This window comes from Pteropus medius, unplaced genomic scaffold (assembly GCF_902729225.1).
Source record: "Pteropus medius unplaced genomic scaffold, Ma_sr-lr_union100, whole genome shotgun sequence".
Classification (NCBI taxonomy): Eukaryota; Metazoa; Chordata; class Mammalia; order Chiroptera; family Pteropodidae; genus Pteropus; species Pteropus medius.
Genome location: NW_024342466.1, coordinates 4,188,190 through 4,206,691, shown reverse-complemented (window position 1 = coordinate 4,206,691; position 18,502 = coordinate 4,188,190). Strand labels below are relative to the sequence as shown.

General features: G+C 58.9%; 1 protein-coding gene across 1 annotated transcript in view; it reads right to left on the bottom strand.

The window, feature by feature from the left end:
* Positions 1 to 18,502, bottom strand: part of CROCC2 (ciliary rootlet coiled-coil, rootletin family member 2) — a 47,911-nt gene that overhangs the window by 20,104 nt on the left and 9,305 nt on the right. Inside the window, 9 exon segments of the mRNA XM_039861612.1 lie at positions 35 to 178; positions 2,784 to 2,897; positions 4,895 to 5,071; positions 5,695 to 5,864; positions 6,362 to 6,489; positions 9,754 to 9,947; positions 15,742 to 16,060; positions 16,489 to 16,688; positions 16,942 to 17,527. Of these exon segments, the coding sequence (XP_039717546.1) occupies positions 35 to 178; positions 2,784 to 2,897; positions 4,895 to 5,071; positions 5,695 to 5,864; positions 6,362 to 6,489; positions 9,754 to 9,947; positions 15,742 to 16,060; positions 16,489 to 16,688; positions 16,942 to 17,527 (2,032 nt within the window).

Below are 18,502 nucleotides of genomic sequence, written 5' to 3'. Positions count from 1 at the left end.
CCCCGACTCTCCCCGCTCTCCCACCAACCCCCACCTCTCTCTCTGCGAGGTTCCGCTCAGCCGCCATGTCCCGGAGCCCCTGGCTCATCGCTGCGGCCTCTCTCTGGTGGGTGGAGATGGCGTCCTCAAACTGGGCCTGCAGGGCCTTCAGCTCCGCGGTCAGGGTGCTGATGGTGGCCTGCGGGGGGCAGTGAGCGGCTCAGGCACCAGGGGCCTCCTGTGGCATGGGCACCCGGCAGGCTGCTCAGGCCCGTGAGGGAGCCACACAGTGTCCAGGGACCAGACGGGCACAAGATGGGCAGGGGCCAGAGGCAGCCTGGTGACCATAGCCAAGGCCACTGGCCCCGAGGAGGCACGGTGGTGAAGGGCAGCTCCCCCCGGGGCGAGGGGACTCTGGGCCCCATGGGCCCCCTGTCCGTCCTCCGGGGTGTCTGGGCTGCCAGGCCAGGGCAGAGTTCTCAGCACGAACACCCTGCCTGCCTCAACACTGCTGTCAAGCCCCTTTGCTGAGTGGCAAGGGGCCAGGAATGGCTATTTGGCAATCGAAAGGAGGCCCTGGCCTCAAGTGACACTGGGGTCAGGCTCCGCAGCCAGGCGGGGGGCTGGCCTTCATGCCCAGGAGCTCAGGGTCGAGCCTCCGCCCTCGGAGGCTTGCCAGGCACAGGGGCTGGGGGGCAGCACCCACACCCCGTGAGCCCACGGCCTGGGGCATCCTCTGCGGCCAGTGCAGGGGGCCTCCCCCATCAGCGTAGGGAGAGCAAGGCCACATCCCAGCCCAGGAGACACTGAGGGGCCGGGGGAAGGGAGAGCTGGTGTGAGGGACGGCCTGGTCCCCAAGGCCAAGCAAGCGCAGGAGCCCTCGGTCAACCTGAACTCGGCTTCCTGAATTTCCACACGGACGAGTGGGATTAGGGAAGCCCACGGTCCCTGCCAGCTCTGCACGCCTGTGTCTCCTGCAGGGGCCAGGCAGCCACACCCATCTGGGACTCGGCTCGGCCCGAACCCACTTCCCTGAGGCCCCAGCACCCAAGCCACTCTCTCCGGCACTAACCAGCCAGTGGGCACGGGGAGGAGGCGGGGGTCACAGCAGGGCTCGAAGCCATCGTCAAAGAACCAGGCCGCCACCGGCTCACCTGGGCCCCCGGCCTGGGCCAGGCCTCTTGCCAGGATGCAGGGTGGCCTGACCTTTTCTTAGTGGCTTCATGCTCTCGGGAGCCCCAGGAGCCTATACTGTGGCTGGCACGTGGTCTCCGGGGACGGGCTGGCCCCCCCCCGGCGGGGTTCTGCGGACCACTGCTCGGGGCTCGGGCGGGCTGGGGTGGGCTCTCTCAGGCCCTGCTCCGGCCCTTGGTGCGGGAGCCTCCTCTGTCCCTACTGCTGCTGTCCCTCTCCACGGGCGGGCGTCACCTCGGACAGCAGGTCTGCTGTGAGCCCGGGATGGCCCGGTGGTGCTCAGTGTGCCTGGGGGGCGCCCGCGAGGCTCGTGGGCCACAGGGCTCAGGCTGGGAGCCCCTCCCCCGGCCAGGGACGCTCACTCTTATGTCACCCACAACTGGTGTTCCTGGGCTGGCATCCCTCCTCCCCGCCCCTCTCAGCAGGTTTTAATTTCGATTTTCCAAGCCCAAGTGGCAAAAGGATTCTTAATGAGGTCCCTGAAGAGCCTGCTGGCCAGCAGGTCACCGCAGCCCAGGGGACACATGGCCAGTGGGAGGGAGGGTCCTCAGAGCCAGGGTCAGCTCCCAGGGCCTGCTGGAGCAGCTGCGTCGGGGCAGAGGAAGGGGAAAGCAACCCCAGGGGGCCCCCACACACCCCGGCTGTGCCCACAGAGGGGCCCCCGGCTCTCCCGGTGCCAGGAGCTCCCCGCCGCCCCGCCCAGCGATGGGGGTCCGGGCTGCCCGTCAGCAGAGAGGGGAGAAGTACCTGGCAGCCCCCTCTCACCCACTGCACGGAACCCCTGCCCAGCTGTCCGGCAGCTCAGAGAAAACGCGTGGCCTTCCTGAGCCAGGACACCTGCCCAGCCCCGCAACCAGCCGGCGGCTCGGCTCAGGAAGTGAATTCTGGCCTGGAACCTTGGTCCTCACCCAGTCACACACTCATTCACTGACTCCTAGTCATTCATCTACCACCTGTGGAGCATCCGACCTGTGCCCCGGGCTGGGACACACCGGGACCAGGGGGAGCCAGGACCTCCTGTGTTAAAAATGAAAAAGCAGCGTGGACACAGGAAGTGACCAGGGCTGGAGGGACGAAGGCAGGAGCAGAGGCGTGGCGCTGGCCCAGCAGGGCCGAGTGGGCAGGGCTGGAGGGAGTGGGGCCGGGCCCCCTGCCTGTCCACTGGCCTCGCCCAGCCCATGGCCTCGCTCGGTGGGTGCCCTCCGGGCGCGGCTTTGCCTCAGGTAGATGCCGGCCTCCTTGTAGTAGCCGTGAGAGGCCTGGGCGTCTCCTGCAGTTGTGCTCAGGCGCACGAACTAGCAAAGCCGGGGCCGTGGAGCTCCCCTCGCTGCTGCTCACGTGCTCCCCAGGCCCTCTCCCCTCTGGCCTCTGGAATTCCTGGGGCCCGTGGGGGGCCGTGGCGGGCAGGGACCGGCTCCCTCAGCACCCCCGCCAGCTTTGGCTCACCCAGCCTTTCCATCTCATGAAGACAGCGTCCCTCCCAGCAAGAGATGCCCACGGGAAACTGAGGCTCGGGGGCTGGGAGGTGCCCCCGGGACCAGGTGGGAAGAGGCGCATCTGGGGGTCTGCCAGGCAGGTGCCTGTGTGCAGCTGACAGCCGCGGGGCTCACCTCTGCTCGCTCCTGCCGGCCGTGTGCCTCCTGCCGCGCCTGCTCCAGGTCCCGCGTGGCCGTGGACAGCGCCTCCTGCAGCAGGCTGCCCTCTGCTTCCTTCAGGGTCAGGGCCTGCACGATGGACGGACGGGGCCGCGTGGGCGCCGAAGCCCCAGCAGGGGCGTGGCGTGCTCCTGGCTCCGGCCCCCGCTCCGGGAAGGGGCAGCACCCCAGAGGTGGCCATGTCCCAAGGGGGTGGACAGGGTCCAGCCTCTGCGCCTGTGCCGGGGCAGCTGCCCCACTGGCGCCCGGCCCCCTCGCCACCATGCACCTGCCCCAAACCCGCTCCTGCTCAGGGGCGTCACAGACACCTCCTCCCCAGAGCCCCAGTCCCTCCGGGCGGCGCCTTCTACAGAGCACAGACTGGGGACCACTAATGGTCCTGACCCTCCAAGAACGCCCCACGTCACTAAGGGAGGAGGACAGAGTTTGGCGATGGTCCTCGATGTCACTCGACGCCCGGGCCACTGAGGAGGCAGCCTGCGGACGTGCTGGGGTCAGCGGCCACTGTTCGTAACGTTTGCAATAGCAACAACCCAGCCTCCCAGCCTCAGGGAAAGGTGGGGACCGAGTTCTGCCACCAGCCAGTAATTCCGCCAGTGACGCCCCCGCGAGGAACCCTCGGGGCCCGAGTGCCCTGATGGGCCCAGGTGACGTGCAGTGACTCCAGCAGGACAGACCTCGCCCCGCGTGTCCCTTCGTCGGGCTGGCCGCGGCTCACGGCCTTTACAATGAACCTGGGATCGCAGGTGCTGCCCTTGCGCGAGTTCTGAGTCGGGTGAACTGTCGAACCCGACGGGCTCTGCGCAGAGCTTCGCGCCATCCCAGGCATTCTGCAGATGCCCTTCCCGCACGACGTGACGGCCTCCCGTTCCTCCTTTAGGGTCGCCCCCCAAAGGCCGCCACAGATGCAAAGCCTTTTCCTCCCGAGAGCACGGACCCCACGCCCAGCCGGGCACCGTGCAGCCCTGGGCAAGGCGGTCACGTCTGCGGGCCGCACTGTTCTCCCCAGTAAAATGGGGCTGATAAGAGCAAGTACCTCAGAGTGTTTGAGAATCGAACTAGAAACACGGCGGGTCTGACGACAGACCTTGCCTACTCCAGCTACTGTAACTCCTCCCCTGCGATCTGTCACTTGTGCCAACATCCGACAGTCCTGTCGCTCTGTGTGACATCATGTGAATGAGTTTACTTCTCTGCCCAGTTCACAGAACAGTGAGTGCTTCGTGCTGTCACAGTATAGTGAGGATCTGGACTCAGAAGTAGCTTTTACACGCCCCGTGTCTGACCCCCCACAGCCTGCAGGACGGTCGGGGGAGTGGCAGACAGTTGGACACGCTGATGGCTGGCTGGCGGATCGGGTGGATGAATGGATGGTCAGACACCTGGACGAATGGTGCATATGAGTGGATGGCTGAGTGTGTGGACAGAGAGGAGCCTATTTAAGTGAATAGATGGGTAGATGGTCAGATGAGTGGATGGACAGTTGTGTGGATGGATGGTTGGATGGATGGATCATTGGATGGACGTTTAAGCAAACTGGTGGGTAGATGAAAGGTCAGGAGTGGGCACAGACGCCGAGTATGTGGATACACGGCCATGGATGTGGGTAGACAGCTGGGTGTGTGGACAGAATAGATAGTCAAGTGCATGCACGGATGATGGACAAGTGAGTGCATGAGCGGATGATGGACAAGTGAGTGCAGGAGCAGATGATGGACAAGTGAGGGCATGAGCGGATGGATGGGCAGATGGATGGTCAGACAAATGGATGAATAAATGGATAGGTGGATGGACGGATGGATGGATGATGGATGGACGGGTGGATGGATGGATAGACAGACGGATGCATGAGCGGATGGATCCGTGCATGGATGGGCTGACGAACGGATGAAGAGATGGATGGACAGGGAGATGTGTGGACGGGCGGATATACTTCCTCCAGGAGCGCTGTGGGTGGCCCGCGTTACGGCAGCAGTGACACGGAAAGGCCACCCTCACACGTCCTCTTGCGGGGTCAGAGGGGGCGGCGAGGTGGGCGTGAGGACCCTGCCGCCTGGTGGCCTCACCTGCTGCATTTCGCATTCCAGATGGAGGAGGCTTTCATCCCGCTCGCGCTTCAGGCTCTGAATTTCTTCCTCCAAGGCTTCCTTCTTGGCTGCACTTTTTGCTACCAGTTCCTTCTCCCGCTCCAGCTGCCGTGCGGCCGCCTCCTTCTCCTCCGTCAGAGACAGGCTCAGGGTCTCCTGGGCCGAGGCAAAGGAACAGGCCGTGAGGCCTGCACAGGTCAGGACACATGGGACCAGCGTGTGCACGTGGTCCTGGCGAGACCTGGTTCCCGGACGCCAGGGCAGGACGGGTCCCCAGGGGTGGTTCGGTCCCGCCAGCTGCGTGCCCCTTGTCTTACACACAGTGACACTGAGGCAGAGCTGCACGGGGCTCCCTGGGCCTCCACCTCACCAGCCCACACTTAAATAACGGTTCACAAAACTTTCCTGAGCCTGCAGAGTGCGCCAAGCCCCACTGACACACAGGGCACGTGGACACACCACCAGCAAGGCCCACAGGAGTGAACAGTGGCATGGCCGGGCAGGCGGCGGAGCTCCCTCCGGCTGCGGGGCCTCAGACTGCAGCCGGGGGCCCGGCTCTGGCCCCCGCTGAGGGAGAGGACCTGCCCCACACATGCTCAGGCCCCGTGACCTAAGTGTGCACTCGGCCTGTGAGGAGTCGTCTCTGCCCCCAGCCTCAGCGTGGCCCAGCACCTCTGCCCCCAGCACCTCTGCCCCCAGCACCCCAGCCCGAGAGCTCGCTGTTCTCTGGTAGACCCTTGGGAGCCACCGGGTCGCTGGGGGCCCCCGGGGAGGCAGACCTTCTCCTTCTGGAGCCGGGCCAGGTCCTCACGGTGGGTCAGCGCCTGGTTCTCCAGGGCCAGCTGTGCCTCCCGCTCCTGCTGTGCCACCTGCTGCTGGAGCCGCCCCACGTCCCACTGCAGCTTCATCTCCTCGACCTCCCAGCTGCTTCTCAGCTGCTCCATCTCCACTGCGAAGTGACACACACGTCGAGGACTGGTCGCAAGGCCCCCAGACCATGGGACCCCCTGTGGCCCTTGCAAGCTCCCTGTGGAGTGACGGCCCCAAGAAATGACAGCCACCTGCCCCGAGGAGGCTGCCAGGGTGGCGGGGACAGAGCCCCACTGCAGCGTATGTGTCCTGACCGTCCATTGCCCTGGCCAGGCCCAGGGGCTGGGTGGTCTGAACGTGGCAGGGTGGGCTGAGCAGGGCTGGGAGCGCAGGGCAGGGGCTGCATGCTGACCCTGTGGCCACAGGCCAGTTTTGAGCCTCGGGCCAGGGCTGGAAGCAGGTGGGAGAGGGACCACCCCACAGACAACGGTGGTGGGACCCATTCAGCCGCATGAGCTCTGTGTTTGTGCCACCGGGGGCCCGGGCAGTGGGAGCAGTACATCTGGGAGTGAGCTCCATCGAAGGGGCCTTCTGGGCCCACGTGGGGAGACTGGAGCAGAGGGGGCCACGGAGCACCTTGCAGGGCCTGCCGAGCGAGCCGGGCGCTCTGGGCCTCTCCCTCCAGCTGTTCCTGCTGTGTCTGCAGCTGCGCTGCTAGCTGCCGAGCCTCCACAAGGCTGCTCTCCAGTGAGTCCCGCTCGGCCCTACGGAGAAGCATCACACAGCGGGCAAGTCACCCAGGCGGCCCTGCCCACGAGAGCCGGGCCACGCCCATTCGCCGGATGGCAGAACGGTGCCGGCCAAGGCCAGGCTGGTGGATCGGAGGACAAACAGGGGATACTGCGCTCCTTTTTAATCTCTAGTAACAAATCGGACCTTACTCAAAACATGTTTCAGGTGGATTAAGAGCTAAATGCAAAAGAAAAAAACCGAACAGCTAAACAACTCAGCACTATAAAAGCAGTAGAAAAAATACAGAAGAGTATTTTATAATTTCCTTTTTAAGCGAGACACAAAGGCTAGAAGACAAAAATAGATGCGGACAGATCTAAGCACAATTAAAGAGAGGGCCAGGGAGCTTTTACGCAGAAAACCAACTTAAAAGACAAGGGGTAGACTTGGAGGGAAAAAAACCGCACTGACTATACAAAGGGTCAATAGCCATCATATACAAAGAGCTCCTACCAATCAATGACAGAAAGTCAGTGGATCCTACAGAAAAATGAGAAAAAATGACTGTTATTTACACAAAACTCCACCAATGGTGAATAAACACGCGAAACTTGCTCAACCTTACCAGTATTCAAGGAGATTCTAATCACAGCCATCGATCGTTCTCGATCATGCATTAGATTACCAAAAGATCAAAGTACTGGTGATGCCCGGAGTTGCTTAGTGTGTGAGGATCACTTCCTTTGGTAGGGGGGAATTCCAAAACTTAAAGTGTGCCTATCATTGAGCCAGCAATTCTACTTCTAGGTGTCAGTTCGTTAGAAACACACAAAACCCAACAATGCGCGTACAAGGACGTTCTCTGTGGCTGCACACAGGATGTTAACCGGACTCGGCTTCAGCGCTGAGCGGGCAGCTTGCTTTAGAAACTGGTGCACTCGTCGGTTGTAACAAGGATGAGGAAACTCTCTTCTCTATGCTCTTGACACAGAAAGCGTTGCTTGGAAAAGCGAAAACAGGACCACACACGGCATGACCCCCAGAAATGCAGAAGCTGCCCGTGTCCCTGTACACAAGATGCCAATGCCCAGAAAACACCCAGAATGACAGGCGGCAGCCGACACCAGCGCCCACCTCTGGAGAGGGCGATGAAGTGGCTTGAACTTCTGACAGCCAATCTGTCAACCAGCCAGTGAGCACGTTTTAATTGTTACTATGCTCTGCTGTGCTGGGTGACATAGGTGACCAAGAAACTCACGGGCACTCCACGCTCAATGCAATACCCGCGTGAACACACCAACAGCAAATGCACAGCCGCATGCGAGTTGGTGGGTCGGGGAGGCCGTGGGCCCTCGCCCAGTCTCGCTGGGCCTCCCTGCCCGCTGCTGCCGCCTTTGGGTGCATCAGCACCTTCCGGGGCTCCCCAATGTCTGCAGAGCCCAGAAACTTCCCTTCTCTGATATCTGGGTCCCCTCCAGCCTCACCCCCCAACACTGCGTGGCGCCCCGCCCCTGTGATGCCCCGCCCACGCTGCGTGGCGCCCCGTCCCCCGTGGTGCCAGCTCCCTGTGCTCCCTCGGCCTGGACCGCTCTCCCCAGCTCTGCTTGCGGAAAATCCTTCCAGGTGCACCTGGAGCCCTCCCCTCCCATGTGCCCTCAGGTCACCCCTGGGGGAAGGGACCTCTGCTGCTCAAGAGCTGCAAGAGGCCTGGGAACCTGAAAGGTGGCCAGTCCCTCTGTGGAAGCCCAGGGCAGCTCAGCCTCCCACGTGGACAGAGAGGGCGAGCAGCTGGGGCGCAGGCTAAAACCCAGCCCACCTTGAGGGCTGACCAGCGTGCCGGCACCTGTGAGCTAAGGGGTCCTAGAGCTGCAGCCTGGTCAGGGCCTGGGAGTGGGGGCTGGAGGACCTCAAACCCAGGGTCCTCTGGCTGTGGGAGGTTTCGTCAGGAGGCGGGAGGAGCTGGGGCAGGGCTTGTCACACCGAGACGTGTCACCGCTCCCTGGGCGCTCCCTGAAACCGGGCAGTCAGACCCTCTGGCCCCAGCGAGCTAGCCGGATAAGTGCCGTGTGTGTCGGGCAGCTGTGGTTTCAGGACAAGTCCTGTCAGCAGAGGCCTGGACTGGGCATCACGAAATGCTGTTTAGTGGGCGTGTGACTGCCTGGGGGATGTGGGGCTGCTCCGTGCAGACGTCAGGGCAAGGTCGGGCAGGACCCGGTTCCGATAGCCTCTGACAGAGCCTGTGGCCCAGGAGCTGATGCTGGCAGGAGGAGAGGCCTTGAAGCCCTGCTCTCCCGAGCACCCGGGGGCCCGGGAGGCAGCATGGGCAGGGCATGGGGCCCTCTGCTCCTGACAGCCCCCAGCAGGCTTGGTCAGGCTTTCTACCCTGATTTATGCACAAGCTTCCATTTGGAGGTTTGTCTGTGAAGGTGACCCAGATACACAGATTTCTCAGCACCTCCAGATTCTGGAACTCCAGGAGGAACTCTGTCCACGAAACCCTTAGCTGCTCCTGAGAGGGGCCCCAGGGCCCACAAAGCCGTCCGCTGCTGGATTTCTGTGGAGCCTCGGGACCAGCTCGGCTCACCAGGCAACAGCCCACAGGGCACCCCGGTGTTGCCCAAAGTGCCCACTCCACATCTTCTGGAGGTGCCCCCCGGGGGGACTTTGGTGCTCACTCTGCCCCGCCCTCAGATCATGGTTCCTTGGGGCTGGCACCACTCCCGACTCCAAGGACAGGCATGTGACCCCGGCCTGCCGGTCTAAGCCTGCGATTCCAGGATTGGTTCAAGGATGTCAGGTGGCTGAAGGTGGCCAACGGCAGCAGCTCTCGGGCTTTGTGGGGAGAAGGGCACGCCGTCTGCTCGACGGGGAAGCCTGGAGTGGCCACCGGCCATCCTGCCACCTCTCACCCAGCACCTGCCTGAGAACAAAACCTCCTCCGCGCCGAGCAGCACTGAGGGGAGAGGCGGGACTCTGAGGACGCTGCGGGCGCGCCTGGATCCAGCCTCGCCTGAAGCCGCATGTACCCCGAACTTTGCAGATCTGTGAGCAAGACACTCCACGGCTCTCTTCCGCCACTGGGCAGCGCAGCCGCCTCTCTGAGGAAGGCCCCTCCAGGGCTCTCACTGGATTAACCTCTCCACGACGTCCCCTGCCATGGGCACTGTGGTGGCACCTCACTCGCAGCCTGTCGCCCACATAGACACGCTAGCCCTGAGTGAGTGCCCCGCCCCTGCCACACGGTGGGCTGAGGGCAAGGCCGTACAGACATGCCCTGCCCCTCAGCCCCCGGGTACCTGAGATCAGCTGCCTCCTCAGCCGTGAGCTGGCTCTGCCTCTCCAGGGCCTCTCGCTCGGCCAGCAGCTGGGCCCGCTCCTCAGACAAGGCCCCCTTCTCCTGCAAGGCCTTCTGGAGAGTGTCCATCTGGGCCTCCCGGTCCTGCAGGCTCTGGGCCAGGTGCTCCTCCAGGGCCTGTTTCTTGCATGTGACCTACAGGAGAAGGGAAGGGAGAGTCCAGCGGAGAGAGTGTGGGACGGGGAGGGGGGACCAGTTAAGGGAAAACAAAGCCTCAGGAGAAGCAACCTCAAGCAGCATGGCCTGGAGGAGAAGGTAGGGGAGGGGAGTGGACAGAAGACATACTGGGCCTCAGAGACGCACAGTGGAGGGGACCTCCACTCCTGTGGCCATGACGGAGGAGTCGTTGAACTGAGCACTCCCAGCTGACCTCGTTTGGGCCACAGGGGTCCAGAGGACAGGAAACACTGTGCAGAAATGGCAGTAGAAGGTGACAGGGAGCCGGGTTACTGGAGAGGAACACTTCCACCTAGATCGTCACAAAAACCTGGACAAAACATATCCCGGAATCTGTGTGAGGCCTCAGAGACCCGCCGGGCAGCTGGACGGAAGGAGCCGAGAGCTTGGAACATGGATGGGCCCACCAGCTGGTCCCCCGTCCCTCCTCATTGGTTGAGAAATTGGGAAGCCAAGGAGAGCTCCTGGCAGTACTATGGCCTTAGAGGTCCAAAAACTCAAATTCAGAGCCATCAAAGCAAAAGGGCCCCCCAAAACAGGCCAGGGTTCCAGTCATAGCCACAGAGGCCTTTGCTCCAGGAGGAGGGGTGAGTCAGAAATAGACCCTCCCTAATAAGCCTGGAGCCCAGGCTTGAAGCACCTGGTCACGACGATCATCTGCTGTCATTGCCTGCCAGGATCGGAAGTCAGTCCTCTCTGGAGGAAGACTTGCAGCGTCCAATTATTTCTATCATTTTATTGTGTGCATGATATTTGGCATTTGGTTAACATTACCAGGCCTATCAGGAGATAAGATTATATGGCAAAAACCATATATAAGAACATAAAAAAAAACCAACAAAAAAAAACCGGACTCCCCCTGCCTCCTTGGCCGTCCAGATATTAGAGTCATCAGACACGGACTTTAAAATAGTTGTGATTAAATGTTTAAGAAGATGAATGGCAAGATGGAGAATTTTGCAACAGAACTAGAAACTAAATATAAACAACATAATTGAAGAATAATCAAAATTAATAAATATAAGGGGTTCCATGACAGATTAGACAGATTGGAAGACTAAGAATCTGGAAGATAAGCAAAAAAAATGTATTCAGACTGAATCATGAAGAGGAAAACAAGATGGAAAACACCGAAAATTGTAACAGATATGAGACGAGGTAGAAAGGCCCAGTGTACGTATGATTAGGGTTGCAGGGGGAGAGGAGAGGGCATATTTGAACAGATGCTGGACAAGGATTTTCTAAATCTAACAAATCGAGCCACAGATGTAAAGTGAGCCATAGTTCCCCAAAAGGATAAATACAAAGAAAATGTCACGTAGATCTATCTTAGTAAAGTTTTTGAATACCAAACTAAAGAAAGATATCTTTAAAAATCAGTGGGGTCGGGGGCCGGGAACCACATACATACACATCGTCTTTAACCGAAAAAACAAAAAGACCTACGTTTGACTTCCAAAGAGCAACAGTGAAAGTTGAAAGGCTGGAAAAAAATAATGGCTACTCTCGTATTCTATACCCAGCAAAAATATTCTTCAAACGTGAAGACCAGAACGTTTTGCTCCTGATGATGAAGACTGTTCAGTGAGCCTGACATTCTACGGCAGACGCCCCCTTGTGGTGTCTGCTAGCTGCTAAGTAGCACAGGCCCCAGGGCCTTAGGAGCCAAGGACAAAGCCTTAGCTAAAAGCCTGAGAACTTGACCTATGACTTCAGCAAGCTTATGAGTAAGGGGCGGGGGGTGGGGCATCAATATCAGAAAAAGTAGATGACAGTAAAAACAGTATTGATAGAGATAGGAGGGGATGTTTTATCATGATAAAAAGTCAGTTCTCACGAAGACATAAAATACTAAAGATGTATGCAGTGCAATAATAGGAACTCAAAATATATAAGGCAAAAATGGGCAGAACTAAAGGCAGACACAGACATTTCCACAATCACAGAGATTTTAATGCCCTTCTGTTACTGATAGAATATGGAGACAAAAGCAACCAGCCAAATAAACCAAGGCAAACAAATAAACAAAAACCAGTAAGGACATAGAAGATTTAAACACTATCAAGTCACTAGACTTACTTAATATTTATAGACACTGCGCTCACCGATAGCATAACCCTTCACATGACAACAGAATGTTCAAGACAATAGGTTGGCCACACAACACACCTCGATACATTTACACCCATTAAAATAATATGGAGTGTGTTTTCTGACCATGATGGAATCTTAGAAATGGAAAACAATTAGATATTTAGAAAACCCATTAAAATAATATGGAGTGTGTTTTCCAAAATGGAATCTTAGAAATGGAAAACAATTAGATATTTAGAAAACCCCTACATTTGGAAATTAGGCAATATACATCTAAGTGATCAAAGAAGAAATCACATAGAAGATGAGAAAATAGTTTGAACTGAATGATAATAACAACACAAGCAAAATTATCAAATGCAGAAGAAGAAAGCCACAAGAATAAATAGGAAATCTGAGTAGCCCTATATCTGTTAAAAAATTGAATTTGTTATTGAAACTTTTCTCACAAAGAAAACTCCAGCCTCATGTGACTTCACTAGTGAATTCTACCAACATTTAGGGAAAATAACACAAAATTTAAAACGCTTTCAGTATATTGAGGAGGAAGGAACACTTCCCGACTTATGAGGCCCTGATTCCAAATCTGACAAAAATGTTACAAGAAAAAAATTACAAAAAACGAGAGAAAATTATTGACCAATAATCCTCATGAGTATAGATGCAAAAATCCCTAACAAAATATTATGAAATTAAAAGAAAAAATATATAAAATGTCTATTAACTTATGACCAAGTAGGGTTTACCTCAGGAATGCAAGGTTGGTTTAATATTAAAAATTCACCAATTCACCACATTAACAGAATAAGGAGGACAACGATGTAATAGATATAATAGATACAGAAAACACGTTTAACAGAATTCAAAACTCATTCATGACGAAATCTCTCAGCAGACTAGGAATAGAATGGAATGTACTCAGTCTGATAAGGGGCATCTATAGAAAGCCTGCGGACAACATCACACTTTAGAGTGAAATGCTGAATTCTCTCGCTGTGATTGAATTTGGCGGAAGGCTGGCCAATGTCACCGCCTCCTTTTAGCTTTGTTCTGCTGCCGTTTAGCCAGGGCCTTAAAGAAAGGAGAAATAAAGGCACTGAGATCAGAACGGAGGTGAAGCCGTTGTTATCCACAGGCAACGTGACGACGCACGTGGGAAGCCCTGGTACTCGGAAGTGCACTCGTCAAGGGCGCATGATTCAAACGTAATAACATGAGATCATGTTTCTAGATACTAGTAAAGAACAAGGAGAAAACGAAATTAAAACAGCAAGACGATCCACAATATCAAACCTAGGAATTAATTTAATCAAACATGTATAAGACTCCCACACTGAAAACTACAAGACACAGTCGAGAGGAATTAAGTAGAGGCATACTTAATGGAGGCATACCATGTTCATGAACAGACAGCTCAGTATACTTCACATGTCCCGTCGTCTCAGACTGATCTATAAAATCAACACCATCCCAATCAGGCTTTTTTTGGGGTGAGAGTACAAATTGACTCTACCATGTATATGGATACGCGAAGGATTTAGAACAGAGAAAACAATCTTGGAAAAGCAGAATAAGATTGAAGCACTTACACTACCTAATTTCGAGACTTACTAAAAAACTACAATAATCAAGACAGTGTGGTTTTGGTGAAAGAAGAACACGGATTCGCGCAAATCAACCACATGATCTGTGTGCCTACATGACTCATGTATTTTCAACAAGTCACCAAGGTAATTCAAGGGGGAAAGGAGAGTCTTTCCAAAAACAACTGTTCCAGTTGCTAGAACAACTGGATATTAGCATGAAAGACGACAGCCTTCAGTTCCTTCTTCATACCGTACCCATGTGGTTCGCACACTCTGGTGTGTGTCGGGATCACCTGCAGGGCTCAAATCCAAATTTCTGGGTCCCGCCCACAGAGCTTCTGATGTAGGCGGTTTGGAGTGGGCCCAAGAATCTGCGCTTTTAACAAATCCCAGGTGACCTGATGCTGCTGGTCGGCAGAGCAGACTTGGGGAACCTGGTCTGCACAAACATCAATGGGAAATGGATCGGGGACTTAATGCGACAGCTAGGTGACAACATAGGATGATATTTTCTTGTTCTTGGGCTAGGCAAACATTTCTCAGACAGGACCTAGAAAATACTAACCATAACGTTTTTAAGAAACTTCGTTAATGGGACTTTGCCAAAGTTAAAAATCTCTCTCCATCAAAAATACCATTAAGGAAATGTACACGCAAGTCACAAACTTGAAAATATTCAGTTCGCCGACCTGACGAAGTACATGTATCTGAGCTATGTGAAAGCGCCTATGCATCCATAACCAAAATACAAAAAGCCAATAAAAAATGGGCGAAAGACTTGAATAGACAAAAGGAGGTCTATAAATATCCAACAAGCATATGAAAATGTGCTCAACATCACTCGTCATCAGGGAAATGCAATCCAACCACATGACATAGAACTTCACACACAGGGAAGAGCTGAAAAGATCGGATGACACCCAAAGTTGACAGGGCCAAGGAGCGGCTGGGGGACCCTACGCTGCCGGCAGCAGAGCGAAGAGACAGAGCCACTCTGGGGAGCTATGTGGCAGTTCTTCGTGACGGCCGACGCGTGCGTGCCCACGGTTTCACTCCGACGCATTTACCCAGAGAAATGAGAATCCGTGTTCATCACAGTCTTGTCCATTGTGGCCCCAAACCGGAAACAGCCCACGTGCCCAGCTGCAGGTGGCCAGGTAAGCGAGCGCGGGTTTTCGGTCCAGGGGAACATCGCTGTGCAGTGAAACCTGACACGCTCTCGATGCGTCTGACCACACGACGCCCCTCGAACGTGCCGAGAGAGAGCAGCACTCAGCACGTCTGTGCTCTGTGACTCCGCGTACGGGAAGCTTGGAAGCGCCAGGCGACACCGGTGCGGGTGGCACTCGGTACTCGCAGAGCAGAGGCTGCGGGGGGCGGGGGCCCAGGAACCTGCAGCCCGGAGGCACAGTTCTGCATCTCGACCTCGGTGGTGGCTGCCCAGGTGCACACGGCCGTCAGAACTCACCGCACCGTGCCCTGGCTTACTGAAGGCAAGGCAGACTGCAGCTAAAAACGATGGCCGAGAGGCAGGACAGAGTCTGAGAAACCCTAAGCGGTCCCAAGGGTGACAGGGCCGTGGGGCCTGCACGCCGCTGGGCGCCCAGGACTCTGCAGGGACAGGGTTCCATGTGGACCCATGAGGCTGGGGTCAGAAAAAAGCCAAACCGCTTCAGCACTGCCCCGCCCTGGCCTGGCCTGCTCCTCCGCACAGATTTACGTCACCAGATTTGGGGGCAGATGCACAGGCGAGTGAGCGGCTGAGCCTGGGGCGTCCGCTCTGGACGTGGTCCAGGAAGGAGGGGACCGAGACAGGAGGAGGCCGCGAAGCCCTGGACCCCCGAGCGTGTGGGCGCCGCCGGGCCTCGTCCCGCTGGCAGCAGCCGGGCGTGGCGGTCTCTGCGCACTCGCCCCCCGGACCGACCCCCACCACCGGGCAGCCGTCTTCTGAGCAGCGTGCAGGTCCGCAGTGCGGGTCGCAGGCCCTGGCGTCCCAAGCTGGTTCCACATCGTAAGGTGGCCCGTGACTGACCGCAGCCCAGAGAGGAAGGGGCGGCCGGCGGGCCCCTCACCTGGTGCACCTGCTCCTGCAGCTGGGCCCTCTCATGCCGGAGCCGGGCCACCTGCCCCTCCAACTGCTCCAGCCGCTGCTCCAGGCCCCCGCGCTCGGCCCGCGCCAGCTCCAGCTGCTGCTCGGCCCGCGCCAGCTGCTCCTGGGCGCCCGCCTGTCCCTGCTCCAGCGCCTTCTGCTGCTCCCGAAGCTGGTCCCGCTCCTGCTCCAGCTGCCACCAGGGGACGGGACGGGGTCTGTGTCCAGGTCCACGCGCCACACATCCCCGACCCCACGGGCTGACCACCCCTGCCCTGGCCTGCCTCATAGGTATGCCTCCCCTCCCTCAGGCTCCCTTGTCCCTCTGGGGGTCCCTTCTCCCCAAACCTGTTCCCAGTCCAGAAATGGAGAAGCCGGGGGGGGGGCGGGCAGGAGGGATGAGAGCAGAGGGCTCCGCGATTCACCAACACACAACCAGACAGAGACTTCCACCCCCCCTCCGTGGACAGGGAGGGAAGGGGAAGGGGGCTTCGTGGACCCGGGCGGAAGGCGGGGAGCACGGCTTGCAGCAGGATGCTGAGAGCCTGGCATGCGGGGGTCAGTCCCGGCAGGTGCAGCCCAGATGGGACCGGGTGGGGGAAAGGGGCTCAGCCCTGGCAGGGGGCGACGGGGAAGGCGGGCGGCCTCGCCAGGAGCAGCTTCCGTCTGAGAGGCTGACCCTCTCCCGACGAGCTCCGGCGCCCGCCCTGCCAGCCCCGCCGTTGGTCACCTCGCCAGGAGCTGGCTGGCCGCCCTGCAGCGCTGGGCCTCGCGGCTCTGCGCCTCCAGCTCGTCCAGGAGGTCCTCGCACTCCCGTGCCTGTGCCTGCAGGAGCCGCCGCGTGCCCCGCAGCTCCTGCTGCCTGTCCGCCAGCTGCTCCCGGAGCCCGGCCGCCTCCGCCCGGGAGGACTCCAGCTGCGGGCACAGGTCCTGCAGGGTGAACTGCGCTGTGAGCTCCCTCCAGCCTTTGGCCTGACTCCCCCAGGAAGGCTGTACCTAGGGCCCGAGCCCCTCCCCAGTGCCGTGGGGCTGGGCGCAGCCGTGGGGACGCGGCCGTCAGCTCTCCTGGAGGACCACAGGCGGGCCCAAGTGGCCACCTACAGCCTGGCGGCCTCACCCCTCCGCCCCTGTGGGGACAGGGGACTGGCCTCACTGCTGGTGCCCATGGGCCCTGGCTGCCCACCTGTTCCTGCCGCCGCCGTCTGTCCACGGCCCGCACTGCGTCCAGGGTAGCTGGGGGACGGGCCCGGTGGGGGGACGCGGTGCAGGGGGGACCCGTCAGCTGGCCCTCTGCCCCCTCCTGTTCAGTGCTGCTGCTCTGAGCCAGCTCCGGGCTCCCCAAGTCCGCCCGGGCCACCTTCAGGGTGCGGAGAAGGTGGGAGGGAGGCAGTGGACAAAGCTCAGGGCTGTGGCCCAACAGGGACCTTCCAGATTCTCTCACGGGTCAGCCGGCCCCACTGGGACCTACAGCCCACCCGCCACTGTACCCGGGGACCGGAGGCGGCCCGCACGCTTTGGTGATGCTCAGGGTGCACGGCAGGGGCTCGGCCTCGTCCTTCAGGTCGTCCACTGCCAGCCAGCCTCCCTTGTGCCTGGACTCTTGGCCAGGGCAGGCCCCCCGGTGGGTGCAGACACCCCTGCCGCAAAGCCGCCACTCCCCAGCCCCACGCACCGGCCTCTGAGCGTCCATCCTGGGGGAGGGGACGGCGCCTGCCTTCTCCGGGTTTCGCCCTGTGAGTTTCTGCACCAGCAGCGTCTGCTCAGAGAGTCTGGGGAGAAGTCGGGGCGGGGTGGGCCGTCAGCACAGAGCACGGGTGCGGGCGAGCCCCGAAGACGCCCTGGCTGGTCTGGGAGTAAAGCACAGACCCCAAGCTCGGCATCTGAGGCCCGCATCCTGACCCCGAAGACGCCCTGGCTGGTCTGGGAGTAAAGCACAGACCCAAGCTCGGCATCTGAGGCCCGCATCCTGACCCCGACTCAGCCCTCCAGGCTCATGGCCAGTGGCTTCGGTCCTGCCCCTGAGGCACAGCAGATGCCGGCTCACCTCTGGGCCTTTGTCCAGCTGCTCCCTCCACCTGGACCGCGGCCGCTACCGCGGCTAACACTGATGTCACTGTCCCCCCCGCCCCAGGAGCCACCTTCTTCTGGCTCCCTAGTGGCACTTGGGCTTCCTTTTCTGTGGCCCCGAGTACCCTGCTCAGACTCTGGGTGCTGCCCCCGCAGGATGCACTGGGCCACCCCACACGGCATGTGCTCCCGGCCCCTCAGGGGCACAGTGGGCTCGACTGTCAGCCTGGCAGGGTGTTTGTGGCCACGTGAGCCTGGGACCCCCAGGGTCTAGGGAACCACGTCCAGTGGCAACAGGTCGGGCCCTCAGTAGGGAGGTGTCTTCCCGTTTCCTGCTCGATAGACTTCAGGCCCCCGACAGTGGTTCTGTGTGCAGGGCCTGCCACGCCCACCTGCTCCCGGACCTCAGCTCGGCCCTGGTCTCATTCACACCAGCAGTGGGCCCGGCCCCTGTCTGCCTCGGCCAGAAGGGTGTGTGCTGTTAGGCCTGACTGTCCACTTCCAGAACCGGCCACGAGGACAGTCCACATGTGTCCCCCGCGGTGTCCCCTGAGACTCTCAAAGTGGGGGCGGGGGGCTCTAGCTTTGGCCTCCGGGCTGGTTAAGGAGTTTGGGCCCTTCTGCCCGTGAGTGTCACGTGGGCACTGGGGTGCAGCGCTGTGTGCATCGTCAAGGGG